Source organism: Protomyctophum parallelum (assembly GCF_964188405.1).
Source record: "Protomyctophum parallelum genome assembly, chromosome: 9".
Taxonomy (NCBI): domain Eukaryota; kingdom Metazoa; phylum Chordata; class Actinopteri; order Myctophiformes; family Myctophidae; genus Protomyctophum; species Protomyctophum parallelum.
The window spans coordinates 1,347,236-1,373,625 of NC_139706.1; the positions used below are offsets into that span (position 1 = coordinate 1,347,236).

General features: G+C 42.7%; 2 protein-coding genes across 2 annotated transcripts; both read right to left on the bottom strand.

Annotated features, from left to right (window-relative positions):
* Positions 1-2,122: 2,122 nt before the first annotated feature.
* kctd14 (potassium channel tetramerization domain containing 14) lies at positions 2,123-8,917 on the bottom strand. Its single transcript, XM_083772413.1, has 4 exons — positions 8,777-8,917; positions 5,146-5,370; positions 3,340-3,474; positions 2,123-2,457 (listed from the first exon to the last, which is right to left on the bottom strand). The coding sequence occupies exons 1-4, from the start codon at positions 8,828-8,830 to the stop codon at positions 2,137-2,139; spliced, it is 735 nt and encodes a 244-aa protein (XP_083628539.1). The 5' UTR covers positions 8,831-8,917; the 3' UTR covers positions 2,123-2,136.
* A 2,499-nt stretch (positions 8,918-11,416) lies between these two features.
* rps3 (ribosomal protein S3) lies at positions 11,417-18,928 on the bottom strand. The gene is made up of 7 exons (XM_083772689.1): positions 18,869-18,928; positions 17,244-17,374; positions 16,365-16,458; positions 15,106-15,200; positions 13,867-14,054; positions 12,732-12,932; positions 11,417-11,488 (listed from the first exon to the last, which is right to left on the bottom strand). The coding sequence occupies exons 1-6, from the start codon at positions 18,896-18,898 to the stop codon at positions 12,736-12,738; spliced, it is 735 nt and encodes a 244-aa protein (XP_083628815.1). The 5' UTR covers positions 18,899-18,928; the 3' UTR covers positions 11,417-11,488; positions 12,732-12,735.
* Between the last annotated feature and the right edge of the window lie 7,462 nt (positions 18,929-26,390).

Consider the following 26,390-nt stretch of genomic DNA (forward strand, 5'->3'; position numbering starts at 1 on the left):
ATGGGATGTATGGAAATACGCTTATTTCCATCGCTCAAAATTAGATTTTTTTTGTATATATCCTCTCTTCATAATGTAAATAATAACCCAAGCGGCACACTTTACTACTTATTTCGATGGAAATAAGCGAATTAGCACAACACCCCATACCTCCCATTCAATTCAATGCAATTAATTTAGGGCTTATGGTAGGGGAAATAGCCAATAAGGAGCTTTTGCACAAAATGACACCTGGACCTCTTTGATGGGAACGTAACAACTACAAAGAAAGGTAAGAAAGCCTTTTAGTATGGAATTCTCCTTTAAGCTTATAGATCGGCTAATTTCACATAATTTATGGAATTTCTTAGATTTTCCCTTGATTTCTTCATGAAATTACTGGAGGAAAAAAAACTTTAATTTAATTCAAGGACAATTTTGGGGATGTTTTTTTAAAAGGTCTTGAAATAAAAAGTAATTCAAAACTATATGTAGTAAACAACTAATAAGGGACCTACAGTATGTTTCTTCAACTGCTTTTTCATCTTGGCCATCACCACCAGATACCAATATGAGTTTATGGAACTATTCATTATGGCCTTAGTCTATACAATGTAGGCATTTATCAGATGCTCTTAACCCCTTCTGGGCGGGAACCCCTTTTGGTGTTTTAAGCATTATGTTATACTTCAGCTATTGAAAAAAACAGATAAGCTCATAGCACGGCACAGAGTGCCACTTTAAAATGTGGTGCAAATCTTTGAATAATATATTCTTTCTGAGCGAACGTTTTTAACTCAAATCTTTGCTTCTGGGGTGGGTCCCTGGAACAACCTAATTCAGATGGGGGTCCGCAGCCAAATACAGATAGTTCTGGGGGTCCTTGACGTGAAAAAGGTTGAGCACCACTGACATAGAAACATACGGTTTTCAGAAAACTGTTCCACAGAGACTTACAGTAAGCAAGAACAACACATGGTAATACATGTAATGCATAGATCATAACTAAGTAAAGTAGGAACCTGTCATCCGTCTAACAGTCTAACCGTCTATCTGTACGATGAAACTATGAGTATACACAATAGAATGATATGTCTACATAATATGCCATCTATATTTCAGATACAGTGCCCCTCACTTCACACAGGTGTGATTTTTGTCAGGTTTGTCTCGTAACATATACAAATAAACCTGTCACAAGATGTATTTAACTTTTATCTGCCACATGACCACCCACGTTGTCTTTTAGTGCCCTAAACGAACATTAAAAGTCCATAGAATTGGCTGTTAAAAGTGCTCTAAAAGGGACATTTCACCGCTGGAAGAAACTGCAGTCACTTAATGTTAATATTATTTGTAGTAGAACAGTACAGTAGCACAATTAGAAATGTGCACCCCATGGCCAGAAAGTCTGTGGGTTTGACTGCATTGCTATATTCTTACAATGCATAATGCATGCTTTCGTGCACGCAGGGGGCGGGGGAGGTGTGACTTGTAGTCCAGGCCTAGAGTCCAGGTAGGAAGTAAGACGATATTTTCATGACAAACTTTGGTCATGAACATGGCGCCATGACAAAAATATCTAAAAACACATATTACACACATAAAAACGACAGGAAAGTGTTTCTTCTTGTGTCCTAAACATCATTAAAACAGTTCTACTGCGTAACCCGTGTTCCACGCTATTTAATTCATATATCGGGTGGTGCGTAATACGCTAAACCCGCTATTTGTTTAATGTGTTTAATTCGCCGTTTTTTAATAATAAAAAAAGAAAGAGCGGATTTGTCACGGACCTGGTGACAAGGCTTATGATGACGAAACCGGAAATCAAGCCATGCTCTGGGCTGCTAGGGCTTCTGGGAAAATGAATTCAATGCAAGTGAATGGGGTGTTTGTTTGGACTACAACATGCTGTGCAGGCTGTTTTCACTTCGCATCGTAATGGCGGCATGTTTTTCTCTTCAACAAAACAATGGGACTACTTTCCGCCGGATTTTCGTTGATCAAAGCTGCAAATACTTTGGCGTATGCTCCAATGGTAATAGATCAATCCTGGCAGCCTAGATAGGATGGATAGATTAATCTAAGGCCCCGAAAGTATTAAACAAACTCTAAAAAAAAAAGTATCCAAGTCAAATATAAGTGACTTTGTTATCACCACCAGGTGAATATGACCTTGTGGAAGTAGTCGTAGCTCTTGGACAGAAAGCCCCTGTCCATGACGTGAGGCAGGATGGACACCCGGTATCCCCGGGTCTCGATGTCCATCTTTATGCAGTCCAGGAGGTCCAGGACGCTGGGGGGCCCCGCGGCCCCCTTCCAGGGGCCGAAGGTCACCACCGACTGCTTGTCGGCCTCCAGGCTGCTGATGGCGCTGTCGTACAGGGCCAGGTCCTCCTCGGTGCGCAGCACGCACACCAAGATGGTGGAGCGGCGAGCCGCGATGGCCTCGGCCCGCGCGATGCGGATCAGCACCTTATATGGAGAGGTTTGGAGAGGGAAAGGTGAGGAGGTAGTGGGACGATGAAGGCCTATTCATAGTCCAGTTTTAGGTGATAAGGTGACCACCGAAAAGCTAACACAAACACATCTCTCTATGTTTACTAACCACCGTTTCGGTGGTCACCTTATCACCTAAAACTGGAGTATGAATAGGCCTCGAGGCTTCTACTGGAAATGGAAACTGGGGCTTTTTGTGTTATCCTTTTATCATAACCTTTGACTGTACTATCTGTACTGTAAAAAACAAGACTGCTAATAAAGTATTCAATCAATCAATCAATCAAGAGGAAATGGTTAACCAGTGACACGTCAGTAGACAAAAAACCCAATATCAGACAGAATTCAACCCTATGCTCATAAATAGCATGTGGCCCGGCTCTAACACGACTGAGTATATTTGCAGTTTAATTAATTTCTAGCTATTCATTTTTGGGGAATGGGTGGAACTGGGAATATTTTCTATTTCCCACCTTCTCGAGCGTCCAGCCAAGCTGAATGCACCTTTAACTTTACCTGACCAACCTACAGTAGTGTCCCATATGGAAATATCTTCAATATCTCCCCTTTGACACTGAACTGTTCAACTCTGCCCTCTTGCAGTGTACGCTACCTCAATGTTCTCCTTGTAGTGTGGGACTCTGGGTAATGTAGTACTCTACCTCAATGTTCTCCTTGTAGTGTGGGACTCTGGGTAATGTAGTACTCTACCTCAATGTTCTCCTTGTAGTGTGGGACTCTGGGTAATGTAGTACGATAACTCAATGTTCTCCTTGTAGTGTGGGACTCTGGGTAATGTAGTACGCTATCTCAATGTTCTCCTTGTAGTGCAGTACTCTGGGTAATGTAGTACACTACCTCAATGTTCTCCTTGTAGTGCGGTACTCTGGAGAGGAACTGCTGCCTGGACACTGTCTCTCCAAAGAGCTGGGGGGTCTCCTCCAACCGCTTCACCAGGGGGTATATGTCGTAATGCATGGCCTCCCGGTGAACCTATGAACACACACGCATGACTTTCACATGTTACACAGGTGCAACATGTATCATAATCACATTAGTGTCTCTGGAGATTTTTGACATTTCTAGAATAGAGATGCTAGTTTCCATCAGTGCTGCACTGATTCTTGCTCAAATGTGAATCTCGATATTTCCTCCACGAGAATTGAGATCATGATTCTAAATTCTTCCATGAAAATATTAATTTCTTTAGTCTGTGTAGTTGCTGAACATTACTACTTTCAAAATGTGTCACCTGGAGCCATAACTACTGTGACTTTAAACATACGACATCAAAGTGCTCGACTTAAACCTCTCTTAAAACTCTCTCTTGTAGCAAAAACATAACGGTGACTAAAATGAATTGGACAGCCAAACTAGTGCTGCACCATTCTTGCTCAAATTTAGAAATGAGATCGCATAGGTGTCTGAATCTAGATCACGATATTTTTTCTATTAACTGTGCAGCACTAGTTTCCATGTGGTTAAATCGATGCTTTAGTTGAAATACCTGCACATTTTACTTTGAGGTGTTAAGGTGGTTGCACAATGCACACTGGACGCGTTTTTCGGAAAACCGACAGAAAAACGCTGCATTATCTTGACTATAATGCAGTGGAAAGGAAATAGCAATACAAATGAAAATACTATTCTGGGTCTCCAAGGCTAAAGAACAATGCTATGGACTCATACAGCTTAACGTCAACGAAGTCCATGATCACACCAGAGGGAGTTCCACAAACCATGTTCAACCCAGATTCGGCTCAAACAAGGGGTTAAATTCGTTTCGCTCCTATGACACTAAAATGTGGAACGACCTACCAATCCCTAGACTCCTTCAAAACCGCTCTCAAAGAGCACTCATGGGCGGCTGCAATTCGAAACTGGCACCTGTAAAAAAGGCCCATACACGTTTTTTCCTGTTTTTGTTTTTGTTTTGTTTTTAACTGTATATATATGATGATTTATTTGTTTGCATAGAAGTGTATATTTGTCTATAAATGTTCTGATGAATTGAAAATGGAGGACCCTGATGTAAACAAGTCTTAGTGCTTTGTCCGGTTATATCCTCGTAGCAGTTTTTGTATTGACCTGTACTTTTGTTGAACAAACTGTACCCTACAATCTGTTAACAGTTTCCGTGCTTTGAATGGATTACTCCAGGTTAATGTCGCTGCCATATCGGACATACGCGACTTTTGTTTTATGTGTTTAATCCGCCGCAATGTAAAAAATAAATAGAAAATCCTTCTTCGCCGCGGAGAAAGAGAGTAGATGCATCTGTTTGGATGATGAAACCGGAAATCGTCACATGCTGTGGGCTGCTAGGGCTTCTGGGAAATTGAGGCCAATGCAAACGAATGGGGTTCAACGCCTCATGGAGGAGGCTCCTGTGCTGCGTCTTCCGGGTGTACCAAGATGGCGGGTGGTCCGGCCGTTCATAACAAACGGGGGAAGCTTTTTTCGCTCGATTTTCGCGGATTAAAAGCCCAAATAATTCAGCGTATGCTCTAAAGGTAATACAACAATCTCGGCAGTGAAGGGGGGTTGATTAAAAGTCTGGTAAATCGTTTTCCGCAGTCAAACTGTTAATACAATGTTCATTCAATCAATCAATCAATCAATCAATCAATCAATCAATCCGCTACTGACATGTACCGTACAAACCTCCAAGACATTAGCAGTGGGAAGGCGGTCCGTGCGCAGGAACTCCAAAATGGCCCCGAAGTGTGTCCCGTCCCGGTCGATGAAGTAGCGCCCCTCTCTGTCCGTGCGCAGTTTGGGCTGTCCGCTGAACACGCCGGCCAGCTTGGACTCGGGGTGTTTCCTCAAGGTGTTCAGAGACGTGCTGAAGAGGTGACCTCCGATGTTCAGCTGGACCACAGGAGATTGCTGAGCAGTAAAAAAATAAACATAAATCACACCCATGTGAAGTGAGGGGCGCTCTTATCATCGTCAATGGGAATGTAATCTTTGTGTTGGACAAAAATAGCCGATGTGCTCGCCTACTGTAGGCTATGATGTAAATTCTCCATGCATTGTCAATGGGAATTTAGTGTTTGTGTAAGACACTATAGCTGAATATAGGCCCCTCAAAAAAAAGGGGAAATAAATCACACCTGTGTGAAGTGAGGGGCTCTCTTATCATCAAACATCATCATACATCACATTCCATGCTCAACCAATCAAAACCTCACGAATGTCATTCCGGCCAATCACTTCTGGCGTCTTCACTTCTCCGCCCTCACTTTTTACTTCAATATGTACTTATGCTGGCCCAGGCGGTGGCGTAACCGTCTGGGCACCTGACTGGTAACCCAGGCGCAGTGTGCCGCGGGTTCGACTCCCGAGCCCGATACGGCCTTTACTGCATGTCACCCCCCCATCTCTCTCCCGTTTCCTGTCAGCCTACTGTCTGTCCCTTCAAAAACCAATAAAAGGCGTAAGCCGCAAAAAATAAAAATAAAAAGTACTTATGCTCAGCCAATCAAATCATCGCTATGGGGTGATGATCAGCCAATCACAAGCCAATGTTTGTGTTCACACAAACCCGGAAAGCTGGGTGCACGGGTTCGACTCCCGAGCCCGACAGCCTTTGTCGCGTGTCACTCCCCATCTCTTTCCCCCTTTCCTGTCTATATACTGTTAACTATAAATAAATAAAAATAATAATAATAATAAACTTGCCATTATGTTATCTATTGTTCTTTTCTTTTACATTTTATGTTGTGGTACTGTAGCCGGGCGCTAACTGTCCAGAAATCTGGTTGTCTGGCTCTTGAAGGTGGTTAAAATACTGTATATAATATTTTTTAGGTGTATAGTGTTTGCCTGTATTGGGAAATGAGTGTGCAGTTGCGCACAAAACAAGGAAATTGATGACATATAGTCGTTTACTAGTATAGATAACGTGTGGATGGAGGTTGTCACGGGGGATACCAGGTCCTCCGGCTCCTGGTGAATGACGCCAAATCTCAAGTTCAACTCATACTGTATAATTGCACGCAGCAATACAGACAAACAATGTTCTACTTGGATCCATAAAATCAGACATGCCACTGTCCAAATACATATAGCTATATAAGTAGTACCCACCCAGTATCTAGCACAGAAGGGCGTCATGTGTATAAGTAATCTACACATTGGTTTACTCAACCTGATAAAAGCACATTCGTCACTGCACCACAGAGTCAGCCAAGCCAAGCGTGTATGTCTGCATTGTCAAACGGCAACACCCAGGGCAGGCTGATGGCCTACTGTATGCCATGCTATATTATATAATTTATATGAATGCCTGTACTGATCAAAGGGCTTGTTGTTATTGTACAAGGACTGTGGTATCAGAGAGACCAGGGCTGAACCGGTTCAGTCTTTTCTCGCCTAAAATATTGAACCAGTTCAGAGTGTTTCCACTGAAAATCCAATTATTATTATTATTATCCCACACGACACAGCTGATTTTGTGACAACCAAACGTTAAAGTTTGGTTATTTGGATTTTAACCACTTTCAAGAGCCAATGCAGGTCACCGGATTTCTGAACCGTGTCCACCCAGCTATACTGAGTAGACAAAATGTAAAAGAAAAGGAGAAAAGAAAACAGAGAAAGTAGGACGAGTTTACAAGCTCGCCACGAAGTTAGCTTGTAAACTCGGCCTATACTTGAGATACGCCTTGATATTTTGACCTGCCCACTCTGTGACGGGAGGAGTGCCACCAAAACCCACTCTGTGACGGGAGGAGTGCCACAAAATGTTGGGAAACCAAAACATGTTGGGAAACCAAAACTCATTTAAGGACAAAAGCTTAGAACACCGAATTCATGCATCATCACTCCAGCAGTGCTAGTCATCCTGCCGAGCTGAAGCTCACACCAGAAGTTCTTTCCAGTAGACAGTGCCTGATCTTGATCCCTGCCTCTCTAAGCTTATGTATGGCTTTGCGTAGCCTAGGCCTAGGCGAGCCTCACTCACACCTAAGACACACATGTCCTGTGTCTTATGTGTGTTATGGCCAACCTCAATGCATTTCCAATGGGAGTCACATGGTTTCATGGCACAACCTTGTCTTCTCCTGTCCCGCCCCCCATGCAACAACGTTGTGTCTTCAAACCATGTGAATCCCATTGGAAATGCATTGAGGTCGGCCATGACACACAGAACATAAGTGTGTCTTGCGTGTGTCTTTAGGTGTGAGTGAGGCCTATATGCGTACGCATTTGCATGTATTGTACAAAACAGTGCGTGTGGTGTGTGTGCACGTGACAGGGTTAGACACACAGAGTCTAATTACTGAGCAGGTGACCATTTCTAAAGTATGTCAACACAATGCCCCATTGATCACTATGGCCGTGCACATGGTGTCTCACCAGACACAAGTCACAAGTCCAGAGTTCCCATGCAGTCATCACTATGAACTGTATATTGCAACAGTATATTTAAACAATATGGAATATTACATGATGTGGTTCCAATACACAACACTATGAAAGCGGTCTCTGCACCTCTTTGCATTTATTGTAGAGCCCAGAGTGTAGAGTAGGAGAGTAGCGACACGCTATGATCTCACCGGAAAGTGGGTGCACTGCCTAATGGGCGATAGTTCCAAACATTGCTCCTATGGCTGGAACTATCCCATTGAGATAGAATGAGCACTTCCGCATTCCATTGTTACTATATTACTCTGGTAGAGCTAGAGCCTTCTTGTTATAAAGTTCTTCCGATTAGAAAATAAATACTGCATTTCATTGGGCCAATTTAAGCATTTCCTAATAGGCAGATTTATATTGGATGTGACAGTCATCCCAAGCCAGGCTACATAGATCAGTGCTTTTCAACCAGTGGTAGTGGTCCCCAGCTAAATGATGGAGAGTTGGTAACCAAATGGACTCTTATTAGATCTTTAACTAACCAAATGGACCCTTGCTGGTCCATTTGGTTTCATTTTACACTCTCAAGAGTCAAATTATTGTTAAACATTACTCAATTTACAAGTCTATACGATTAGTGAATATAGAATTATTTTGATCAACGTTTGCCTATTATCTCTCCTAATGATACCAACATCAATACAGCATGGAAAAGTTTTGAGAGGCTAAATATCATCAAATGACAGGTGGTCCGTGGCTCAAATGCTGAATGAATAATGGACCTTGATGTGAAAAGGGTTGAAAACCGAACCGCTCACTGACATTTCCTTGCCGTACGTGTCACAGGTGCACCTGTTCACATTTAAAACAACCCGACAATGTTTTGGTCTTATATCTGTAATTATTTTAACTTGTATGTTCTTAATCTTACCGGTGAGGCAGGAGAAGACTGCTTCCCTGGTGCCCTGTAGTCTGGAAGACTCATGATGTCGTCTCTTGGATGATGTTAATCAGTTGAGTTTATTTATGTAAAGTTTAGGAACAGATTGATGTTTAAAAGTTTAAAAGTAGTCACTCAGGTATGAAAGTGAGGGGGCGTGGTTTAACCCGGACGTGTTGTTGCTGTCAGAGCGGAATGGGCTGCTGTAGGCTGTAGGTGTCATGTCGTCATCATGCAGGGGCGGAGCTAAATCCTATTATCAATGTGACTCAAATTCCATAAATGAAATAATAAATATACCGGTATGCTCTTATCAAGTAAGATCATGAATGCGGTAGTGAAACACAGGATTCTTAAATAGCTTGTTTTAAGATAGCTCTGGTCCATAGCCTTCTACTGCTTCTACGATTCTGCCCTGCGCAGTAAAGGCTATGGAACTTTCCGTTTTAAATCTCAAATCGAAATCAGACCAGCCTCTCCTCTTTGGCGTAAATAAAAAGAACGTTTTAGCTACTCACCAAAACAAAGGCGGGTTGTGTCATTAGAAAGCCTACTTTCCTTAGTGGACGCACTCTGAGCCCCCCACCACACGTATAAACGGTACTTTTTGGCCAGAAAGGGATTTTTTCCACCGGAGGAAAAATATTCTCTATGAGGCAGTTCTCTGGGCAATATCAGTAGAGGGCGCAGCGGAGTAACTAAAAATGGTTTTTTTTCGGTGGAAAAAAAATCCCCTTTTGGCAAAAAAGTACAGTTTATACGTGTGGTGGGGGGCTCAGAGTGCGTCCACTAAGGAAAGTAGGCTTTCTAATGACACAACTCGCCTTTGTTTTGATGAGCAGCAAAAGCGTTCTTTTTATTTACGCTAAAGAGGAGAGGTTGGTCTGCATTCATGCGAGCGGCGGAAGTTGATAGTAACATAGCTCTAATGCAAAATTAGAGCTATGGAGCAGAGCTAGTTTTAAGACAAATGTCAACGTGGGTTATTCAGATGAATCTGGCATTTATTTAAAGTAAAAATATGTATGCACCAATATTTTGACTTGAAATAAATCCCAGAATGTAATTTATTTTCTTAGCAGTTCTGAACAGATTGCCATATTATCACCCAGGCTAGGGTATACAAATCACACCTTTGTGAAGTGACTCAAGTGAGGGGCATTATTGATATATTAAAGTCTAACTCATGTGATGTAAAACAAACGGTGTCAAAAACAAACATTAAATTCTCTGTTGTTAGTACCATTTAATGTTTGAATTAGGGACAAGATGACGTAAATGTTACCTTCATTGTCAATGGCGTTTCTAAAACAAACATTGAACTAGAAACAGACATTAAACCTTTATATAGGATAACTAGTCCTTTACTGACCCCTGGTGGGGAAAAAGCATATCTCAAATCAAGTCAACCACTGTGGTGACAGAATATTCGTTGAACATTATTAACAAAAACCAAACACAGGCTTGGTGACAGAATCACCGGTATAACTATTAACATGTGCTATGATCTGACGTGTATTAAATGTCTTATCATTTATAGCTGCCCAAAGTACCGAGTCTTCACATGTTGAGACCTTAATATGGTTGAAACACCCCAGGAACTTTAGGCCTACAACACATTTTCCATGGTATGATTTGCCTATCAATTTGCCTATTCTAAATTCACAAAACAAACGAACAAATCTGCAATACTAATCATTCTACAGTAACTACCCACCATTAATGCTGTACTGAGGAAATGTGTATAGATGTGTAGACCGATTTATTAATTCTGGCCTTGATATTAGGGATTAGTGATACATGGTAGTATTCCTCATGCTTCTGCAAACACAGGAGGAAATTATTTTGATCTGAAATCAGTCTGGTACAGAGACCATCTCAGTCTTATCTTTATATGGACCCATTGTCTGAAATAAAGTTAATTCATCATCATCTAGCCATGCACCTGGTGACCGTGGTGAGAGCAGGAGTGGACCTGGTGAGCCATAGGTGAGGCCCGGACAGGATTCAACACCGTCTAGTCCTTCCACACGTCAGAGGCTCAGAGCTCCCAGTCCCAGCAGAGTAGTTCGGGTGCAGTGGACTGTGTGACATCGTGGGTAGCTACATAAGTGGGGACTTGATCACCCCGGCTGGGTCACCCGAGTGAGTGGTATGATGTTGGGAGACCCGAAACCCTGATGATGATACATCACTGAGGATATGTCCCAGGTGCATCCATGTTTTTTTTAGTTCTTAGCCATATAAACTGTAAACAAGCAGAATATAATTTCCATCTTAAAAATATAATCTAAACATGGCACTAAAATCAGGGATCCTACACATTTTGGAATTTCAAAGTTCCATACTTTGTCCAGACTCTAATTTCGGGCCCGCCGGTCGCTCCCCGGGCAAGCAGCGGCCGAAAAATGGAGGTATCAATTAAAAAAAAAGAGAGACTACCAGGGCGGCGCAGGAAATAACAGCAGTAATAATCTGGAAACGAATATCTTTCCATAGATTTTAAAATAAATTCCATACTTTCATAGGAACCCTGTAAAATGCTCTGGCTTTAACACAGTAGCTCAACTTAGTGGTAAATTGCTTAACAGATCAGTGGTATGGTACAAAATAATCAATACAACAGGGTCATATCGTCCAGATTTTTTAATTTTTGTACACAAAAAACATGGTCTTGCTTCCATCTGGGGGAATAGAGAGCACCTGGAACAGAAACAAAGAAAAATCATGAAAATCCATTTCACAAATGAGTTCACTTTAATAGTTAAATATTCAAATCTGCTAAAAACAAAGGTTTTGGATTAAATCAAAATCCAACTTCACGACGGAAAGATTTGGGATGGTCAAGTCCTAATGAACACCATGTGAAGTTATGTTTTACCAACATTCCTGTACTGCCAACCAGGTGAGGAGATCACAGACTGAGGCTTTACCCTTTGCTTTTACATGAAATACTTATGGCTGATGCTTCTGAACATATTGCTATTTTGACCACACGTCAAAGGGTTAGGGTTAAAACGTCGTATCTACCTACAAGCTCTCCATGCATCTGCTATGACGCATTGAAAGCTTGTAGATCGGTCATTTTCGCTGGCGGTTGAGACTGAGAACATTAACCCATGTTATAATGTTCTTTATCTTAGTAAACCCTTCTCAGACAAATGCCTCAAATGTCTTCAACTGAGAAAGACAGGCTGCTCTGAGGAACTGACCCAGAACCACAGAACGTGACCCTGAGCCAGAGACCCCCAGAACCAGACCCTGTCCCGTTCCGACTCGTCATCGTATCATCACTGAAGGGGAGGAGAACTGACTCAATAAAACTTGGTTGGTTTCAACAGTGGACCATGTTGTCCACCATAAAATCCAGTGCTAACTTTTAAAGCCTCAAAATGGCAAAAGGGACTTTACATATTTTGAGTATCTCCGTTCATCCAGTTATAAAGTGTAACTGGATGAATACGTGTATACAGGGTATAGATCTGCACATTTCTAAAGTGGCAATTTAAGGACTTAAGATATTGTGCATAAGATGGGGGCAAATAGAGGGAAATAGCCAATCTACGAGCTCACAACAAGGGTTGTGGAACCCTTGCCCTAGTGGCCTAGTCCATGGATGATTATGCAGCATCTAATTTCTACATTACACCAGCGTAAAAGACACATTTTATTTAAAAAGAGCCCTATATAATTTTGCCACAAACGATGGCACAAACAGACCATCTACAAGCTCACAGCACTTTATGAAAGATTTTATTTTTTACATTTTCACCTGTAATGACATGTCCAAAATAGGGACACAAAGTTGAAGTGGTTAAAAATGTTTAGGTCTAAGTTCTCTACCATCTCTTCTTGGGTACACCCGTAACCACCGTTAAGCAGTGGGTACGGGTCACTTACCCTGCTGTGCAGTGGGTACGGGTGGCATGAGTCTACCATGTCTTACCCTTTTATGCAGTGGGCACGGGTGTGGGTGGCATGACGGGAGCGTCAGGCTTGACCCCCTTCTGCTCAGAGATGGGTGTGGTGGGCAGGGTCTCCTCCTTGGGCTCCACGATGCTGACGTGGTCGGGCAGGGGCTTCTTGGGACCCATCTTGCCGCTGGGGTCCCATGGGAGCATGATCTTCACCTTGATGCCCAGCACACCTGAACAACAAGATGATGCAACCTTTTACTAAACCTTTCTAGCAGGCTGAGACACTGCCCGACACTTGTCTAGAATAATAAAGTCACACATGCCATTTTATAACCACATCAACGTATTTATCCAATATCAGCTGGTTCAGAAGTTGCATTGTAGTTTAAACTTCTAGCTTCCTTTCATTTTTAGAAATAAAGTACAATCTTAGACCCTTCTCAGACAAATGCCTCAAGTTATTCAACTGATAAGACCGGCTGCTCTGAGGAACTGACCCAGAACCACAGAACGTGACCCTGAGCCAGACCCCCAGAGCCAGACCCTGTCCTGTTCTGACTCGTCATCGTATCATCACTGAAGGGGAGGAGGTGGAGGCTTTGAGGAGCCATTCTATAAAACCTCATCTGCAGTCTAGTAAAGCTGAGAGGGTTGAAGTCAACCAAGTGCTACATGTGCTAGCAAAACAGTCTCACACAGTGCCCAATCTCAGAGTATCCCGATTCAAAATTCCATTCAAAAAAAAGTAGTGGCATGTGTGGGCATTTTGGGAGGATATTTTCTCTTAACAAAACTTTAAAATCATGCATCTTACAACACATTGAGGATCAGTAATCAAACACTCAGCATGGACTCCTGTGACCCTTATCGTTCTGAAGTCTGACATACCATGTCTTTGACGCATACTTTTCTCAAATTACAGGTGAAAGTAGTGCTGCACAATTAATGGCAAAAAGATGCTTGAGATTCAGACACCTATGCGATCTCATGTTGTGAAGAACGGTGCAGCACTAGTTGGCTGTCCAATTCCTTTTAGTTACTCTTATGTTCTATTTATGGAAAACTCAATTCTAGTGAAGGAAAAGAAAAATCGAGATTCACATTTGAGCAAGAATCGTGCAGCACTAGGTGAAATACAAAAAATTAAATCTGGTTTGTACATACCCTGTCTGAGCAGGACGTGACGGACAGCTGTGTCGACGTAGTAGTTGACGGGGTCTCCACTGTGGATCATCAGGCCGTCCACAAACTTCATGGACTTGGCCCTCTGGCCTCGGAGTTTCCCAGACACCACCACCTCACAGCCCTTGGCTCCGCTCTCCATGATGAAACGCAGCACGCCGTAGCACGCCCTGCACCGTGGGAGAAGGAGAAGGCAAGAAAGAATGAGGCTAAGATAAAATCTCTGCACCGTGGGAGGAGGAAGAGAATGCAAGCAGAAGAATAAACCCATTTAGACCGGACACTAGATTCTACAAAATGTTTTCTGAAAAACCTCACGTTTCTATATCAGTGGTGCTCAGCCTGTTTCATGTCAAGGAACCCCAGAATTATCTGCATTTGGCTGCCGACTCGCATATATAAAATAAATATGTTGTTCCAGGGACCTCCCATAAGCAAATATTTGAGTTACAAATGTTCGCTGTGAAATAATATTTATTCAGCGTTTTGGGCCACATTTTCACAATTCTTCAAAAAATATTTTTATATTTTTTAAATAGCTCAAGTATAACATAATGCTTAAGTACCAAAAGGGGTTCAATGCATCTGAATTTCCTTAGACCCTTCTCAGACAAATGCCTCAAGTTCTTCAACTGAGAGGACAGGCTGCTCTGAGGAACTGACCCAGAACCACAGAACGTGACCCTGAGCCAGAGACCCCCAGAACCAGACCCTGTCCTGTTCCGACTCGTCATCGTATCATCACTGAAGGGGAGGAGGTGGAGGCTATAAAACCTCATCTGCAGTCTAGTAGTAGTAAAGTTGAGAGGGTTGAAGCGCAGTACGTGCTACAGCGCTAGTAAACAATCCCCCCCCACCCCACAGTTATTAGTGCCCCCATTGACTCAGTAGCAGAAGTTGGGGCGGCAGTGGCTCAGGGGCTAGAGTGACCGGTATAACAGCCGCATGGGAACCGCGAGGTTCCCAGTTCGATCCCGGGCTCCTCTAGTCAGTATCGAAGAGTCCTTGAGCAAGACTCTGAATGTATACATGTTACCTATGTAAATGTGTGTGAATGCGTGTCTGTGAATGTAATTGCACAATGTAAGGTGGCTTGGATAAAAATGCTATATAAACGGTAAATGCACTTAGGTCTTCGTACTGGACAAACTTCCATTTAGTAATTCATTCAGACAAAGATTTGGAAAACGAGGTACAAATACTAAGAGTATGCATATTTACCTACGCACGGCCAGACCTCCCAGCAGCTTGTAACGCAGAGACTCAGCCTGAGCGATGGCGCACAGTCCACGGGTCGCGACCTTCTCGGCATAGAGCTGTGAGAGGGGAAGAGCAGGACATGATTAAACTTCAATACTAGTCGTAGTTTCGACTGCACGGCCAAATCTCAACCGCCTAGAACTGTCCCCCTCAAAAGTAGACCAATCACATGCCAAGTCAATTTAAAGTTAAACTCATTAAAAGTGATTTTTTTGCAGTTAAAGATGTCATTTACAAACTTCCGTTTGGCCAAATGTGGCATAGACTTCAACACACTAACACATGCACACAAGCAGAGAGATTATATAGTGTGATGTCACCACTCAACACGGAATCGCTCACACAAACTGTACACATACCACCGATAACTCAATACTGGACAGAGGCCAGACAGACAGAAGCCAATATTTAGCCATTACATTGTTTAACTAGAGAAATGTCATTTAGCACGTTGTTAAGACTTAATTGAGGAGCAAATCGAGGTGTGAAGATTAACCACCATTGCGCCAAAGACTAAGACCTCAATTTGCATAAAGCTACAGCCCTTCTCAGACAAATGCCTCAAAGTTCTTCAACTGAGAGGACAGGCTGCTTTGAGGAACTGACCCAGAACCACAGAACGTGACCCCGAGCCAGAGACCCCCAGAACCAGACCCTGTCCCGTTCCGACTCGTCATCGTATCATCACTGAAGGGAGGAGGCGGCAGCCTTGATTAGCCTCAACCACAGAAGCACTGCATCAACGCATCAACTCATTTAAAGTACTGAACACATCTCGCATCCTTCCTACACTCACTGAAATGTACAGGGTTCATGCGTTAAAGCACAGGAAACCAAGCAAAAACAGCTGAGATCATGTCAGCTCCCTTCAAGGATTTTGTTGCTTTCGTTTTGTGTTCTAGATTACCACAGCATATGTCGATTGACAGGTAATTTGGTCGCACAATATGGTAGACTGACTCAATTAAATTTGCAACAGCCAGACTGATAAACGCCCCCCCCCCCCCACACCTTGCATAGTATGGTATGTAATGATCGTTTAAAGATGACCAAAATCATGTCGGGCAGAAAGAAACCTCTTTCATTCATATTCTAACATGTTTATAGTAAATGAACGCCCTTCTTGAGCCATGTAAATATGTACCAAACTAGAGTATAGAAATTGACCAATTAAAAGATATATACAAGAAATTGTCATCCATCCATCAGGGCATTCTCACCTCCACACTGCCCTCAGGGAAGCCAAACCTCTTCTGCACGACAGCAGTCAACTCTCTGATGCGACGACCCTTCTCTCCCAGCACGTTCTGGGTCCTGGACAGAGAAAAGATATATAAATATAAATGCGTACAGTCGCATCCAAAGTTAGGACGAGTGTCATAATTTTTCCCGGCTTAGACCCTTCTCAGACAAATGCCTCAAGTTCTTCAACTGAGAGGACAGGCTGCTCTGAGGAACTGACCCAGAACCACAGAACGTGACCCTGAGCCAGAGACCCCCAGAACAAGACCGTGTCCCGTTCCGACTCGTCATCGTATCATCACTGAAGGGGAGGAGGTGGAGGCTTCGAGGAGCCATTCTATAAAATGCTGTCTAGTAATTCTGAGGGTTAAAGTGCAGCATACGCTAGTGAACAAACACATACACAATGGGAACCCAACAGTTAGTAGTGCCCATTGTGAAGTAGTGGTTTTAACCCATTTAGACCCGAGGACGATTCTACAAATGCCTATGTTTCTATGTCAGTCGTTCTCATACATTTTCATGTCAAGGACCCCCAAAAATGTATTTGGCCGCCGACCCCCATCTGAAAATATGTTGTTCCAGGGACACAACAGAAGAAAAGATTTGAGTTAAAAACGTTCACTCTGAAAGTATATATTCCAAGATTTGCACTACATTCACAATTTTTCTAAAATAGCAGACCTACAAGCTCGTAGCTTGTAGATCTGCTATTTTTCAATTGCTAAAGTATAACAATGCTTAAAACCAAAAGGGGTTCCCTCCCCAAAATGGGTTAACGGGGCAACAATGCCGTTTCCACCCAACGGAGACGATATACAGTTATGACGAGCTCTGTGTGTGTGTGTGTTGCCAACCTGGTAGCCAGGATGATGATCTCAGTCCTGGTGGGGGCCACACGCACCTCCACGCCGGAGTAGCCATCCTCAGCAAGCTCACGAGTCAGGAACTCATTCAGCTCGGCCTTGAAGATACCGTCAGAGACGAACTGGGTGGAGAAAAAAATATATACAAGCATCACTAGAACACCCCCATAACAGCTTATTATCCATCCGTCATCATAGAACACCCACTGGGAGTCACGGACCTAAATAGATTATGGGTCACGACTTGGGTAAAAATCACATTTTCTCACAAAAACTGTTCCAAAGACTTTTCCCTCCACCCCAAATATATTCTATAACTTTTAACCCTTTTAGGACTGAGGCCCGATTCTACAAACGCCTTCAATAAATCCTGACCCAAGTCTCTGGAAAAACTTGTGTACAAAACTTCATCTTAAATGGGTTAAAGAGCTTTTAAAAGTAATTGTTAAGGAGGTTCTGATCTCAGTCCCATATCCGCTAGTTTCATCCAACAGTCACTAGAAAATGCATCATCATCGATCAGAATAAACTCCATATAAATACCAAATATTATAATATATATATTTTACGTATGGCCAGTTGAGACCCGGCTGTACAATAGGACACAATTAAAAATATATAATAATTAAGTAGTGAAAATAGCCGATCTACAAGCTCATAAAGACACTTTTCTTCGCGTTGTGAGCTTGTACATCTGCTATCTTCACTAGTTTCTTTTGGGTCACAGGCTAAAATGTTTGGAAAGTTGTCCTGAGCAAAACTAACTAATAAGAGTATGGAGAGCACAGACCCAATGATGTACTCTTCACGTGCAATCATGGATGCAATACATTCTTCTGGTGAACAGTCAACATAATTAATATTCACTAACTTTCTGAGAAATAAATGTATGTCCTTAGACATGGAATGGTTTGAGCACCACTGACTGACATAGAAACATTGAGTTTTTCCAGAAAACTGCCAGGATTTAAAAGATATTTAGTAGAAACTGCCGGTCTCAGGTCTGAATGGGACAGTGTCATGCAGCCAGTGTGTGTAATACAGTACTGTATAATGAGATGTGCTCCTGTGGTAAGGCAAGCTAACAGATCAGTCCAACCACAATCTAGAAGACTAGAGAATAATACACACATGTAAAGAACTTTACATTGACACAGAACTGCCGCATCTGCAACGATACTTTAGCATGAACTACTCTCTCACACACACACTGGGGGTAGCTAAAGCTAACCAGCTAGCCAGAATAGATAGCGGTACCGTTCCACAACAACACCACACACCAGTCAATGGATACGAGACCAGACGACACCAGTAGAGCTAAAAACAACTCTACGGGACAATGTCGGTGGTCAATGCGGGGTTTGTGTGCCCCAGCAGCGGGTCAGTACGTTAAGAGTACCGCGGCCCCGGCAGACAGACAGTCAGAGAGAGCCATGTTTGCGACGTGAGGAGACATCAGTGTGTGTGGAATAAAATCTGACTCAATCCTCAGCGGAGGAGCGGCGGGCGCGTCCATCCGACTGTGAACCGAACGCGGGACACTCGTATATACCGCGACGCGGTGACATTTTTTGTGTTTTTGCGAGGGTTAGTGGGTGATTAAAAAGGCTGCTAACCTTTCTCTTCTTGGAGATTTGCACCGCCATCTTCCAACAGGCCGTAGACAGGAAAGGACGTGCAGCGGATCCGGAAATCTATTTATACCCGACGCGTGCTGCTTCCGTTGAACCGACTCAGCTGGGATTTGTAGTTTATCATCGGGAAAAATGTTACAGAACCACAATCAAGTTTTAATAACATTGTTATTTGTTCCAGTATTATTATAAAAAGATATTGCAAGTATTAAACGAAAGAACAATATTTAATATCAAATCAGTGGTGTAGAATACAAACCATTACCATAAGCACATAGTCATAACATAAACATAATCAGAATCAGAATCATTTTATTTGTCATTTTCCTATGTACTTGCATACAAAAGAACATGAAATATCGTTTCCCCTCAGTTATTGGCAGTGCAACATAAAACATAGAGCCTATTTAAAAACACAAGCTAAAAACTAAAAACCAAACATGGACAAACATTTAAAAAGAGCCCCAGTATGTATGATGACGTGCAATTCATATGGGCAAGTTAAAAGTTACCAACACCACGCACAACTATAAATAAATAAAGTGGCATGGTGCAATCCTTAAAAACAAAACGTTACCAGCACTGTTTTTTTTTTTTAAGTGCTGTTGTGCATCCAAAAGTGCATTTTTTGTCCAGTTCAGTCCAACGCTTCATTCAGTTTTGCCGGGGGAGGGGGGGGGGGGGGGGTAGGGGGCGCAGTTCGTTTATGAGCCTCACTGCACTTGGGAAAAAACTGTTTTTCATCCTGGTTGTCCTTGCCCAAATACTCCTGTACCTTTTCCCTGAGGGTAGGAGCATAAACAGGCCGTGGGAGGGATGATGGGGGTCCCCAATGATGCTGGTGGCTCTTCTGGCACAGCGCTCTTTATAGAGCTCCAACAAGGGGGGAACAGAGGCACCAATGATCCTTCCAGCTGTCTTCACCACCCGATTCAGCTGGTGTTGTTCCTGTGCCTTGAGGCTGCCGAACCAAGAGGTGAAGCTGTAAGTCAGGATCGACTCTATGGTGCCCTGTAGAAGGTGGTAAGGAGGGGAGTGGGAAGGCCCGCCTTCTTGAGCCTCCGGAGGGGGTAAAGTCTCTGCTGAGCCTTCTTAATGATGGCTGTGGTGTTGATCGTGGAGGTAAGATCGTCTGCCAAATGCACCCCCAGGAATTTGATGCTATTTACCCTTTCCACAGGGGCACCACCGATGGTCAGTGGTGTATGATGGCAGCTGCTGGCTCTCCTCCTAAAATCAACCACCATCTCCTTTGTTTTGTCCACATTCAGAAAGAGGTTATGTGAACTGCACCACTCTGTAAGCAGATCCACCTCCTTCCTATAGTCAGACTCATCATTTTTACTAATGAGCCCCACCACAGTAGTGTCATCAGCAAATTTGAGGATGTGATTACTGCCAAATTTGGCAGAGCAGTCGTGGGTCAGCAGGCTGAACAGCAGGGGGCTCAGGACGCAGCCCTGAAGCGATCCTGTGCTCACTGTGATGGTCCCAGATGTTTGGCCGTTGACTTTGACTCGCTGTTGCCTCTGAGACAGGAAGTTGAGGATCCAGGTGCAGGTGCCATGGTCCACATTCAGCAGCCGCAGCTTTTTCACCAACTGTTGTGGAATAATGGTGTTAAATGCTGAGCTAAAATCAATGAACAGGAGCCTGGCGTAGGTGTTCTCTTTCTCTAGATGTGACAAGGTGAGGTGGAGTGCAGTTGAGACGGCGTCATCTGTGGAGCGATTGGCTCTGTATGCAAACTGTAGTGGATCCAGGTCTGCAGGCAGGCTGCTCTTGATGTGTTGTAGTACAAGCCTCTCAAAACACTTCATCACCACAGGTGTAAGGGCCACAGGTCGGAAGTCATTTAGACCAGTTGGATTTGTCTTTTTTGGCACTGGCACGATGGTGGCGCTCTTGAGGCAGGTGGGCACAACTGCCTGGCTGAGCGATATATTAAAGATATCTGAAAAAACATCCGTAAGTTGCTCAGCACACCCCTTCACCACACATCCAGGAATCCCATCCGGTCCTACCGCCTTGCGTGGGTTGACGCTGGCGAAGGCCCTCTTTACCCCAGCTGCCGACAGCTGCAGCCTCTGCTCGCTGGGAGATGGTGGGGGGATCTGTCCCTCGGTGGTGGTGTCGACCTCAAACCGTGCATAAAAGTCATTGAGTCTGTCTGGTAGTGAGGGGTCGTTGTGGCCAACCTGCTGGGAGGGGGGCTTATAATCAGACAATGTCCTAAAGCCCTGCCACAAGCGTCTGGGGTCGTTGTTGTTCGCAAAGTAGCCGTTGAGTGTCTGCCCATACAGCCGCTTCGCGTCCCTGATGCCCCGAGCCAGGTTGTTTTTTGCCAGCTTAAACGCTGCGGTGTCCCCAGATTTAAATGCCACATCTCGAGCCCTCAATATTGATTGATTGATTATTTATTGCAGACTCAGGGGAATCCATATCACAGTACATAACAGCAACACAATAGATAAAAAGAATAATAATATAGAAAGAAATATACAATAAAAAGAGTTCCACTTCCACCATATTCAGTTTCGAACATACAGACAAGTTCGCCAATGGTTCCACAGTCTGGAGGAGAACCTGACAGAACTATGTAACGCGTTAGTGATGACATTAATGATGTCATTTACTGACTTAGATACATGAATTTATACATAAGATTGCGTAGCACAGCAGAGCAGGTGGGAACCCCAACACTGACAAACATTTGACTTGCACTGGAGCTTCATGGAGCTCTCAGAAGCAGCCTCATACAGTCATTGTAGGCCACTGTCAATCGTCTGAAACTGGCCTGCTTGTAGCGGCACCACAGGTGGGCGGTGTACAGGGGTGTACAAAAGGATTTAAAAAGTGAGATCTTCACCTGTACTGAGCACATGCTAAATTTTCTACACAGCATGTTTCCTTGCGCATACAACATCCGACGCTGTCTAAATATATCCTTGTCATCAGAGAGGTCATTCGAGATGATGTGGCCCAAATATTTAATCTCACTGCAGACACTAAGGACAGAGCCAGAGAGATAAAAGTCAGGAAAGGTTAAATGTCTGTCTTCCCTGCTACGGACAATCATAATCTTGCTCTTTTTTGCATTGTATTTAATGTCAAAGTCAACACCGTACTGTGAGCATGCACTCAGCAGCTGTTGAAGGCCAGCACTATATGGACTAAAGATAACCAAATCAACAGCGTACATAAGGTGATTAATTAGCAGAAAAGGGGATAAAATCCCACCCTGCCTGACGCCATTGTTTACCCCAAAATAACATAATACGAAGCCTACATGAATATAAACAGGCAATGGTACACAGTACAGTACACACACTTTAAATATGAGTTTTTGAGTGGTGCAACCCCCGCGGTCCGAATATTGAAGCATTGTCCTGATTTATTTTGTGGGCTAGAATATTAGAAAAATGAACCAATATTTGATATTTGTTCAGAAACAACAGCAATTAACACACCACTTACACCAGGCCAAGTCAGCCCTGAAGCACCGGGACATAGTCGGTCATGTGCAAAGGGGAAGAGGAGGCCTTTTGGGCTTGGGGAGAGTGAACCATCCTGGTACCAGGAGTTGCTGTTGAACCCGTGGGCCTAAGTCAATTAAACACTGAAGATGGAGGGCGCCTGCTGCCCACCTGACGACGACCCCAGTGAAAGCCTTAGCCCCTTCCACCCACCACTAGGCCTGGCTCAGGGAGGAGGATTTTTGTGTGTCTATGAATGTCTTGATGAATTGAGGGTGTTGTTGGGCCCTATTGTAAACAAGTGTAATGCTTTTATAGTGTTGTCCACTCACAGTTAACAGTTTTTGTATTGAGTTGTGCTTGAAATGTACTGTAATTCTGCAAACTGGTAATCAATCAATGCCCCTGCGCCCCTGAAACCTGAGAATCACCTGCCCAATGGTGGACGCCAGAGATGTCATGGAGTCTTGGATGAACTTTGTTCATTGTCACGCTAATGACAGGCTCTGGTGCCACATATACCAAACCAGTAAGTCACTGCACTTACTGGTAGACATTGCCTCACCCAACTCTTTTGTTTCTGATGTTTCTGATGGATGGTATAAACGGATTGTAACATCCAGTCCCCAAGACACTTTGGATAATAACATCATATCCTGTGTTTGTAAAACTTTGTTCAGAAACAAAAACTGAAAAAACGTGTTTCTTTAAAGTCAATTCCTCCTGTGGATCAAGTTATACTAAGATCCCCTGACCCTAAATATACCAAGGTTTAGTGATGGTGTAACAAAAGTTGCGTTTAATGTTCTACAGTTATAGGAATTATATTTCATAGGCTGCTATAGGCCTATTTAAAACAAGAAATTAGCAATACATTTTGTGAATGTATTTTATTATGTAGATTTTATTTTATATTCAATGTTAGTATCCACGATAAATATCTAAAACTATATTTATTTATTTAATTTGACTTTTTATTTGTTTGTGGAGAGTCGTAGACCTATACTGTATAAATACCAAACCAAACACATATTTGTGAATAGCCTACTTGCAATACTATTTTGAAACTGGTCACCATCTGGCGAAGTCAGGTAAAGGCGCCTGTCACATCTAACCTGACTTCGCCAGGTCAGGGGATCTTAGTATAATCTGATCCACAGGAGGAATTGACTTTAAAGAAACAAGTTTTTTCAGAACAAGTGATAGTCGATAGACCGTTATCACGGCCGAAACGTCGTGTCCTGATTTAAATGGTGTTTTAACCAAATAAACACTGTTGGAGCAAAGACTGTGTGCGGAGCTTCTTCTCTGTATGGACTGACACTTTCCCCACAATTTCGTTGAACTCACTTTGAATATCACTTTGCCAGAAATTGCCACTCACTTTATGCGCACACCTTCTATAGATTTCATTAGACCCTCTCTTTTTGAAAGATGGTTTGGTATAAAGCTCCTTCTAAAGATACTTCTGTTCATGAAATATGTAACACAAAAGTTCCCTCTGGAAATACACTAAAGATTTACATGTTTATAATATATACATAGATTCTAAGATGTATTATGAAATGCAAATTGCAAATTGACCAATGAACGCCTACAGAAAATATAACTTTTGGTCTGCTTTTCATTTTAGATTTTGTTTATGGTTTTCATATACTGTAGGCTAGTAGAATCCATGTTTAGTTGTTTTTCATATCCACTAAATCTCACATGTTAAAGGTCAGGTCAAGGTTATATTTGGTTGTCCAACACTCTTTGAACAAATGTTCAGTTGTTGCAGCAGTTGTGACTTTAGGGCTGCAGACAAACATCCATACCAGGTGGTACTACAGTACTGAAGAACACTCATAATAACAGAAGTACTACAGTACATCCATACCAGGTGGTACTACAGTACTGGAGAACACTCATAATAACAGTAGTATACACTATACAGTATATCCATACCATGCTATATAAGTACTGAAGAACACTCATAACAGTAGTATACAGTACATCCATACCAGGTGGTACTACAGTACTGGGGAACACTCATAGGGTGTGTTCGGAAATATGCACCGGGAATGTGGTCAACTTGTTGTGTGGTGGGCGGTGACGTCACAGAGTGCGTTCAGTGCGCCTTATTTACGAACGACCACAGCTGTGACGCAATCACACCGATTCACACTGGACAACCACAGCTTCAGGGTAGGGTCGCTCAGTGCGGGCACTTGGCGTTGTCGTTCGAAAATCCAGTGCACTGAATAAACAAACGACAAGAGAGCACACCAGTGCGTTCAGGGCGCATTTCCAAACGCACCCAGAACAACAGTAGTATACAGTACATCCATACGGTACTACAGTACTGAAGAATACAAATAACAGAAGTACTACAGTACATCCATACCAGGTGGTACTATAGTACTGGAGAACACTCATACCAGAAGAATCCATCTAGCACCAAAAGGATCTTAAACAGCGAAGGAAATAGATACTTTGCTTTGTTTTCTTAGTACACACCGATTCAATCGGAACTTTACCTGACAGGAGATGATCTATTACAACTAGTCTCCTTGGTATTTATATGAACATACCTGGTAAATCTGTTCACTGTGAAGAATAGTGATGGGGGATCTGTGTGTCTCTAGTGGTGCACAAAATATAATATGTCTTTTGTGTTGGTGAGAGCACTGCGTCAGGCACCCAGAACTAGAGGCAAGTAAATTGACCCTATATGGGAGCCAACCCAGGGCAAAGCCAGGAGGGAAAAGAAGCGTACCATTCTAATGCAGTTCTACAGTAAGCTTAAATGACAACTTTAGTTTTTTTTCAACCAAGGTTCATGTTTTAGGAACCAGACAAAACTAAAGTTGTCCTTTAAATGTTTATGTATGATTAACGTTTAGAGAAAATGCATGACAGTTTGAAGAAATGCCACAGCAATTTAAAAGAAAATCATGTAATTCATCCCAACTACTGTATATGCCACACATTTAGACCAACTTAATTGAATGCAAACTTGTTGCTGTACAAATAGTACCTCACGTGTAGACAAACACATTCCCTTCAATGATAACACAACTTTATTATCTTCCATGAGACATTTCCAATTACACATGATTCAATTATAGGTTGAAGAAGTTGAGACGACGTTTCTCTTCAAGTACTCCACCTGTAAAGTAAAAATATCAATCTATGAAGACATTGTGAGCAATTAAAATATACATATATTATTAAAAGGGGGTTAAGCAAACATTTATATATCTATCATATCCATTACTAATTTTGAACAGTGTCAATACAGTGCTATACTGCAATTATAGACCAGCCCAGTTTGACCTGCATTAGGCTACGGACCCCCATTTCCATCTCAGAGACCCTCAATTTATATTGTAAAATCAATGTTAAACTCTGAGAGTGTACAAATTTGACCCATTAGGGTCCATTTGATTCCATTTGTACTCAGAGTTAGACCCATAACAGTCCATTTGGGACCCCTGGGGGTCCCCGGACCCCACTTTGGGAACCACTGTAGTAGAGCATGCCATGTAGAGCGATACTTATTATATATATATATATATATATATAAAAAATTGATGCATTTAAAAGATACACTTTTACTGTAAACACACATTGAGGAATCAATTTGTAAAATAGTCTGTACCTGCTGGCTACATCATGCATGGTTACTGGCAATGACAAGGATAGCTGTATTCCGTCTCCATGTTGTCACCTGAGTGAAAACAAGACCACCATGAGTTTACTTCAGAGCAACAGGACAGAAGAGTCCTCCATTTGGTGTCCGTTAATCAGAGCAACAGGACAGAAGAGTCCTCCATTTGGTGTCCGTTAATCAGAGCAACAGGACAGAAGAGTCCTCTATTTGGTGTCCGTTAATCAGAGCAACAGGACAGAAGAGTCCTCCATTTGGTGTCCGTTAATCAGATATTGGAACAGGTCAAAACGCAGATTTTAATTATGGGACAACTCAAACATAGATTGACCAACAGCTTAATCACCATTTTAGATCAATGCTCATGATATAATAA

Bases quoted from the DNA above. Each gene is read 5' to 3' on its own strand.
- kctd14 (XM_083772413.1), bottom strand. From the start codon at position 8,830: ATGAGTCTTCCAGACTACAGGGCACCAGGGAAGCAGTCTTCTCCTGCC. The intron at 5,371-8,776 runs GTAAGATTAAGA...TTTACTGCTCAG, and splicing joins AGTCTTCTCCTGCCTCACCG to CAATCTCCTGTGGTCCAGCT. The intron at 2,458-3,339 runs GTAGTGTACTAC...TCTCCATATAAG, and splicing joins ACTACAAGGAGAACATTGAG to GTGCTGATCCGCATCGCGCG.
- rps3 (XM_083772689.1), bottom strand. From the start codon at position 18,898: ATGGCGGTGCAAATCTCCAAGAAGAGAAAG. The intron at 17,375-18,868 runs GTTAGCAGCCTT...TTCTCCACCCAG, and splicing joins AAATCTCCAAGAAGAGAAAG to TTCGTCTCTGACGGTATCTT. The intron at 16,459-17,243 runs GTTGGCAACACA...TTCTCTGTCCAG, and splicing joins ATCATCATCCTGGCTACCAG to GACCCAGAACGTGCTGGGAG.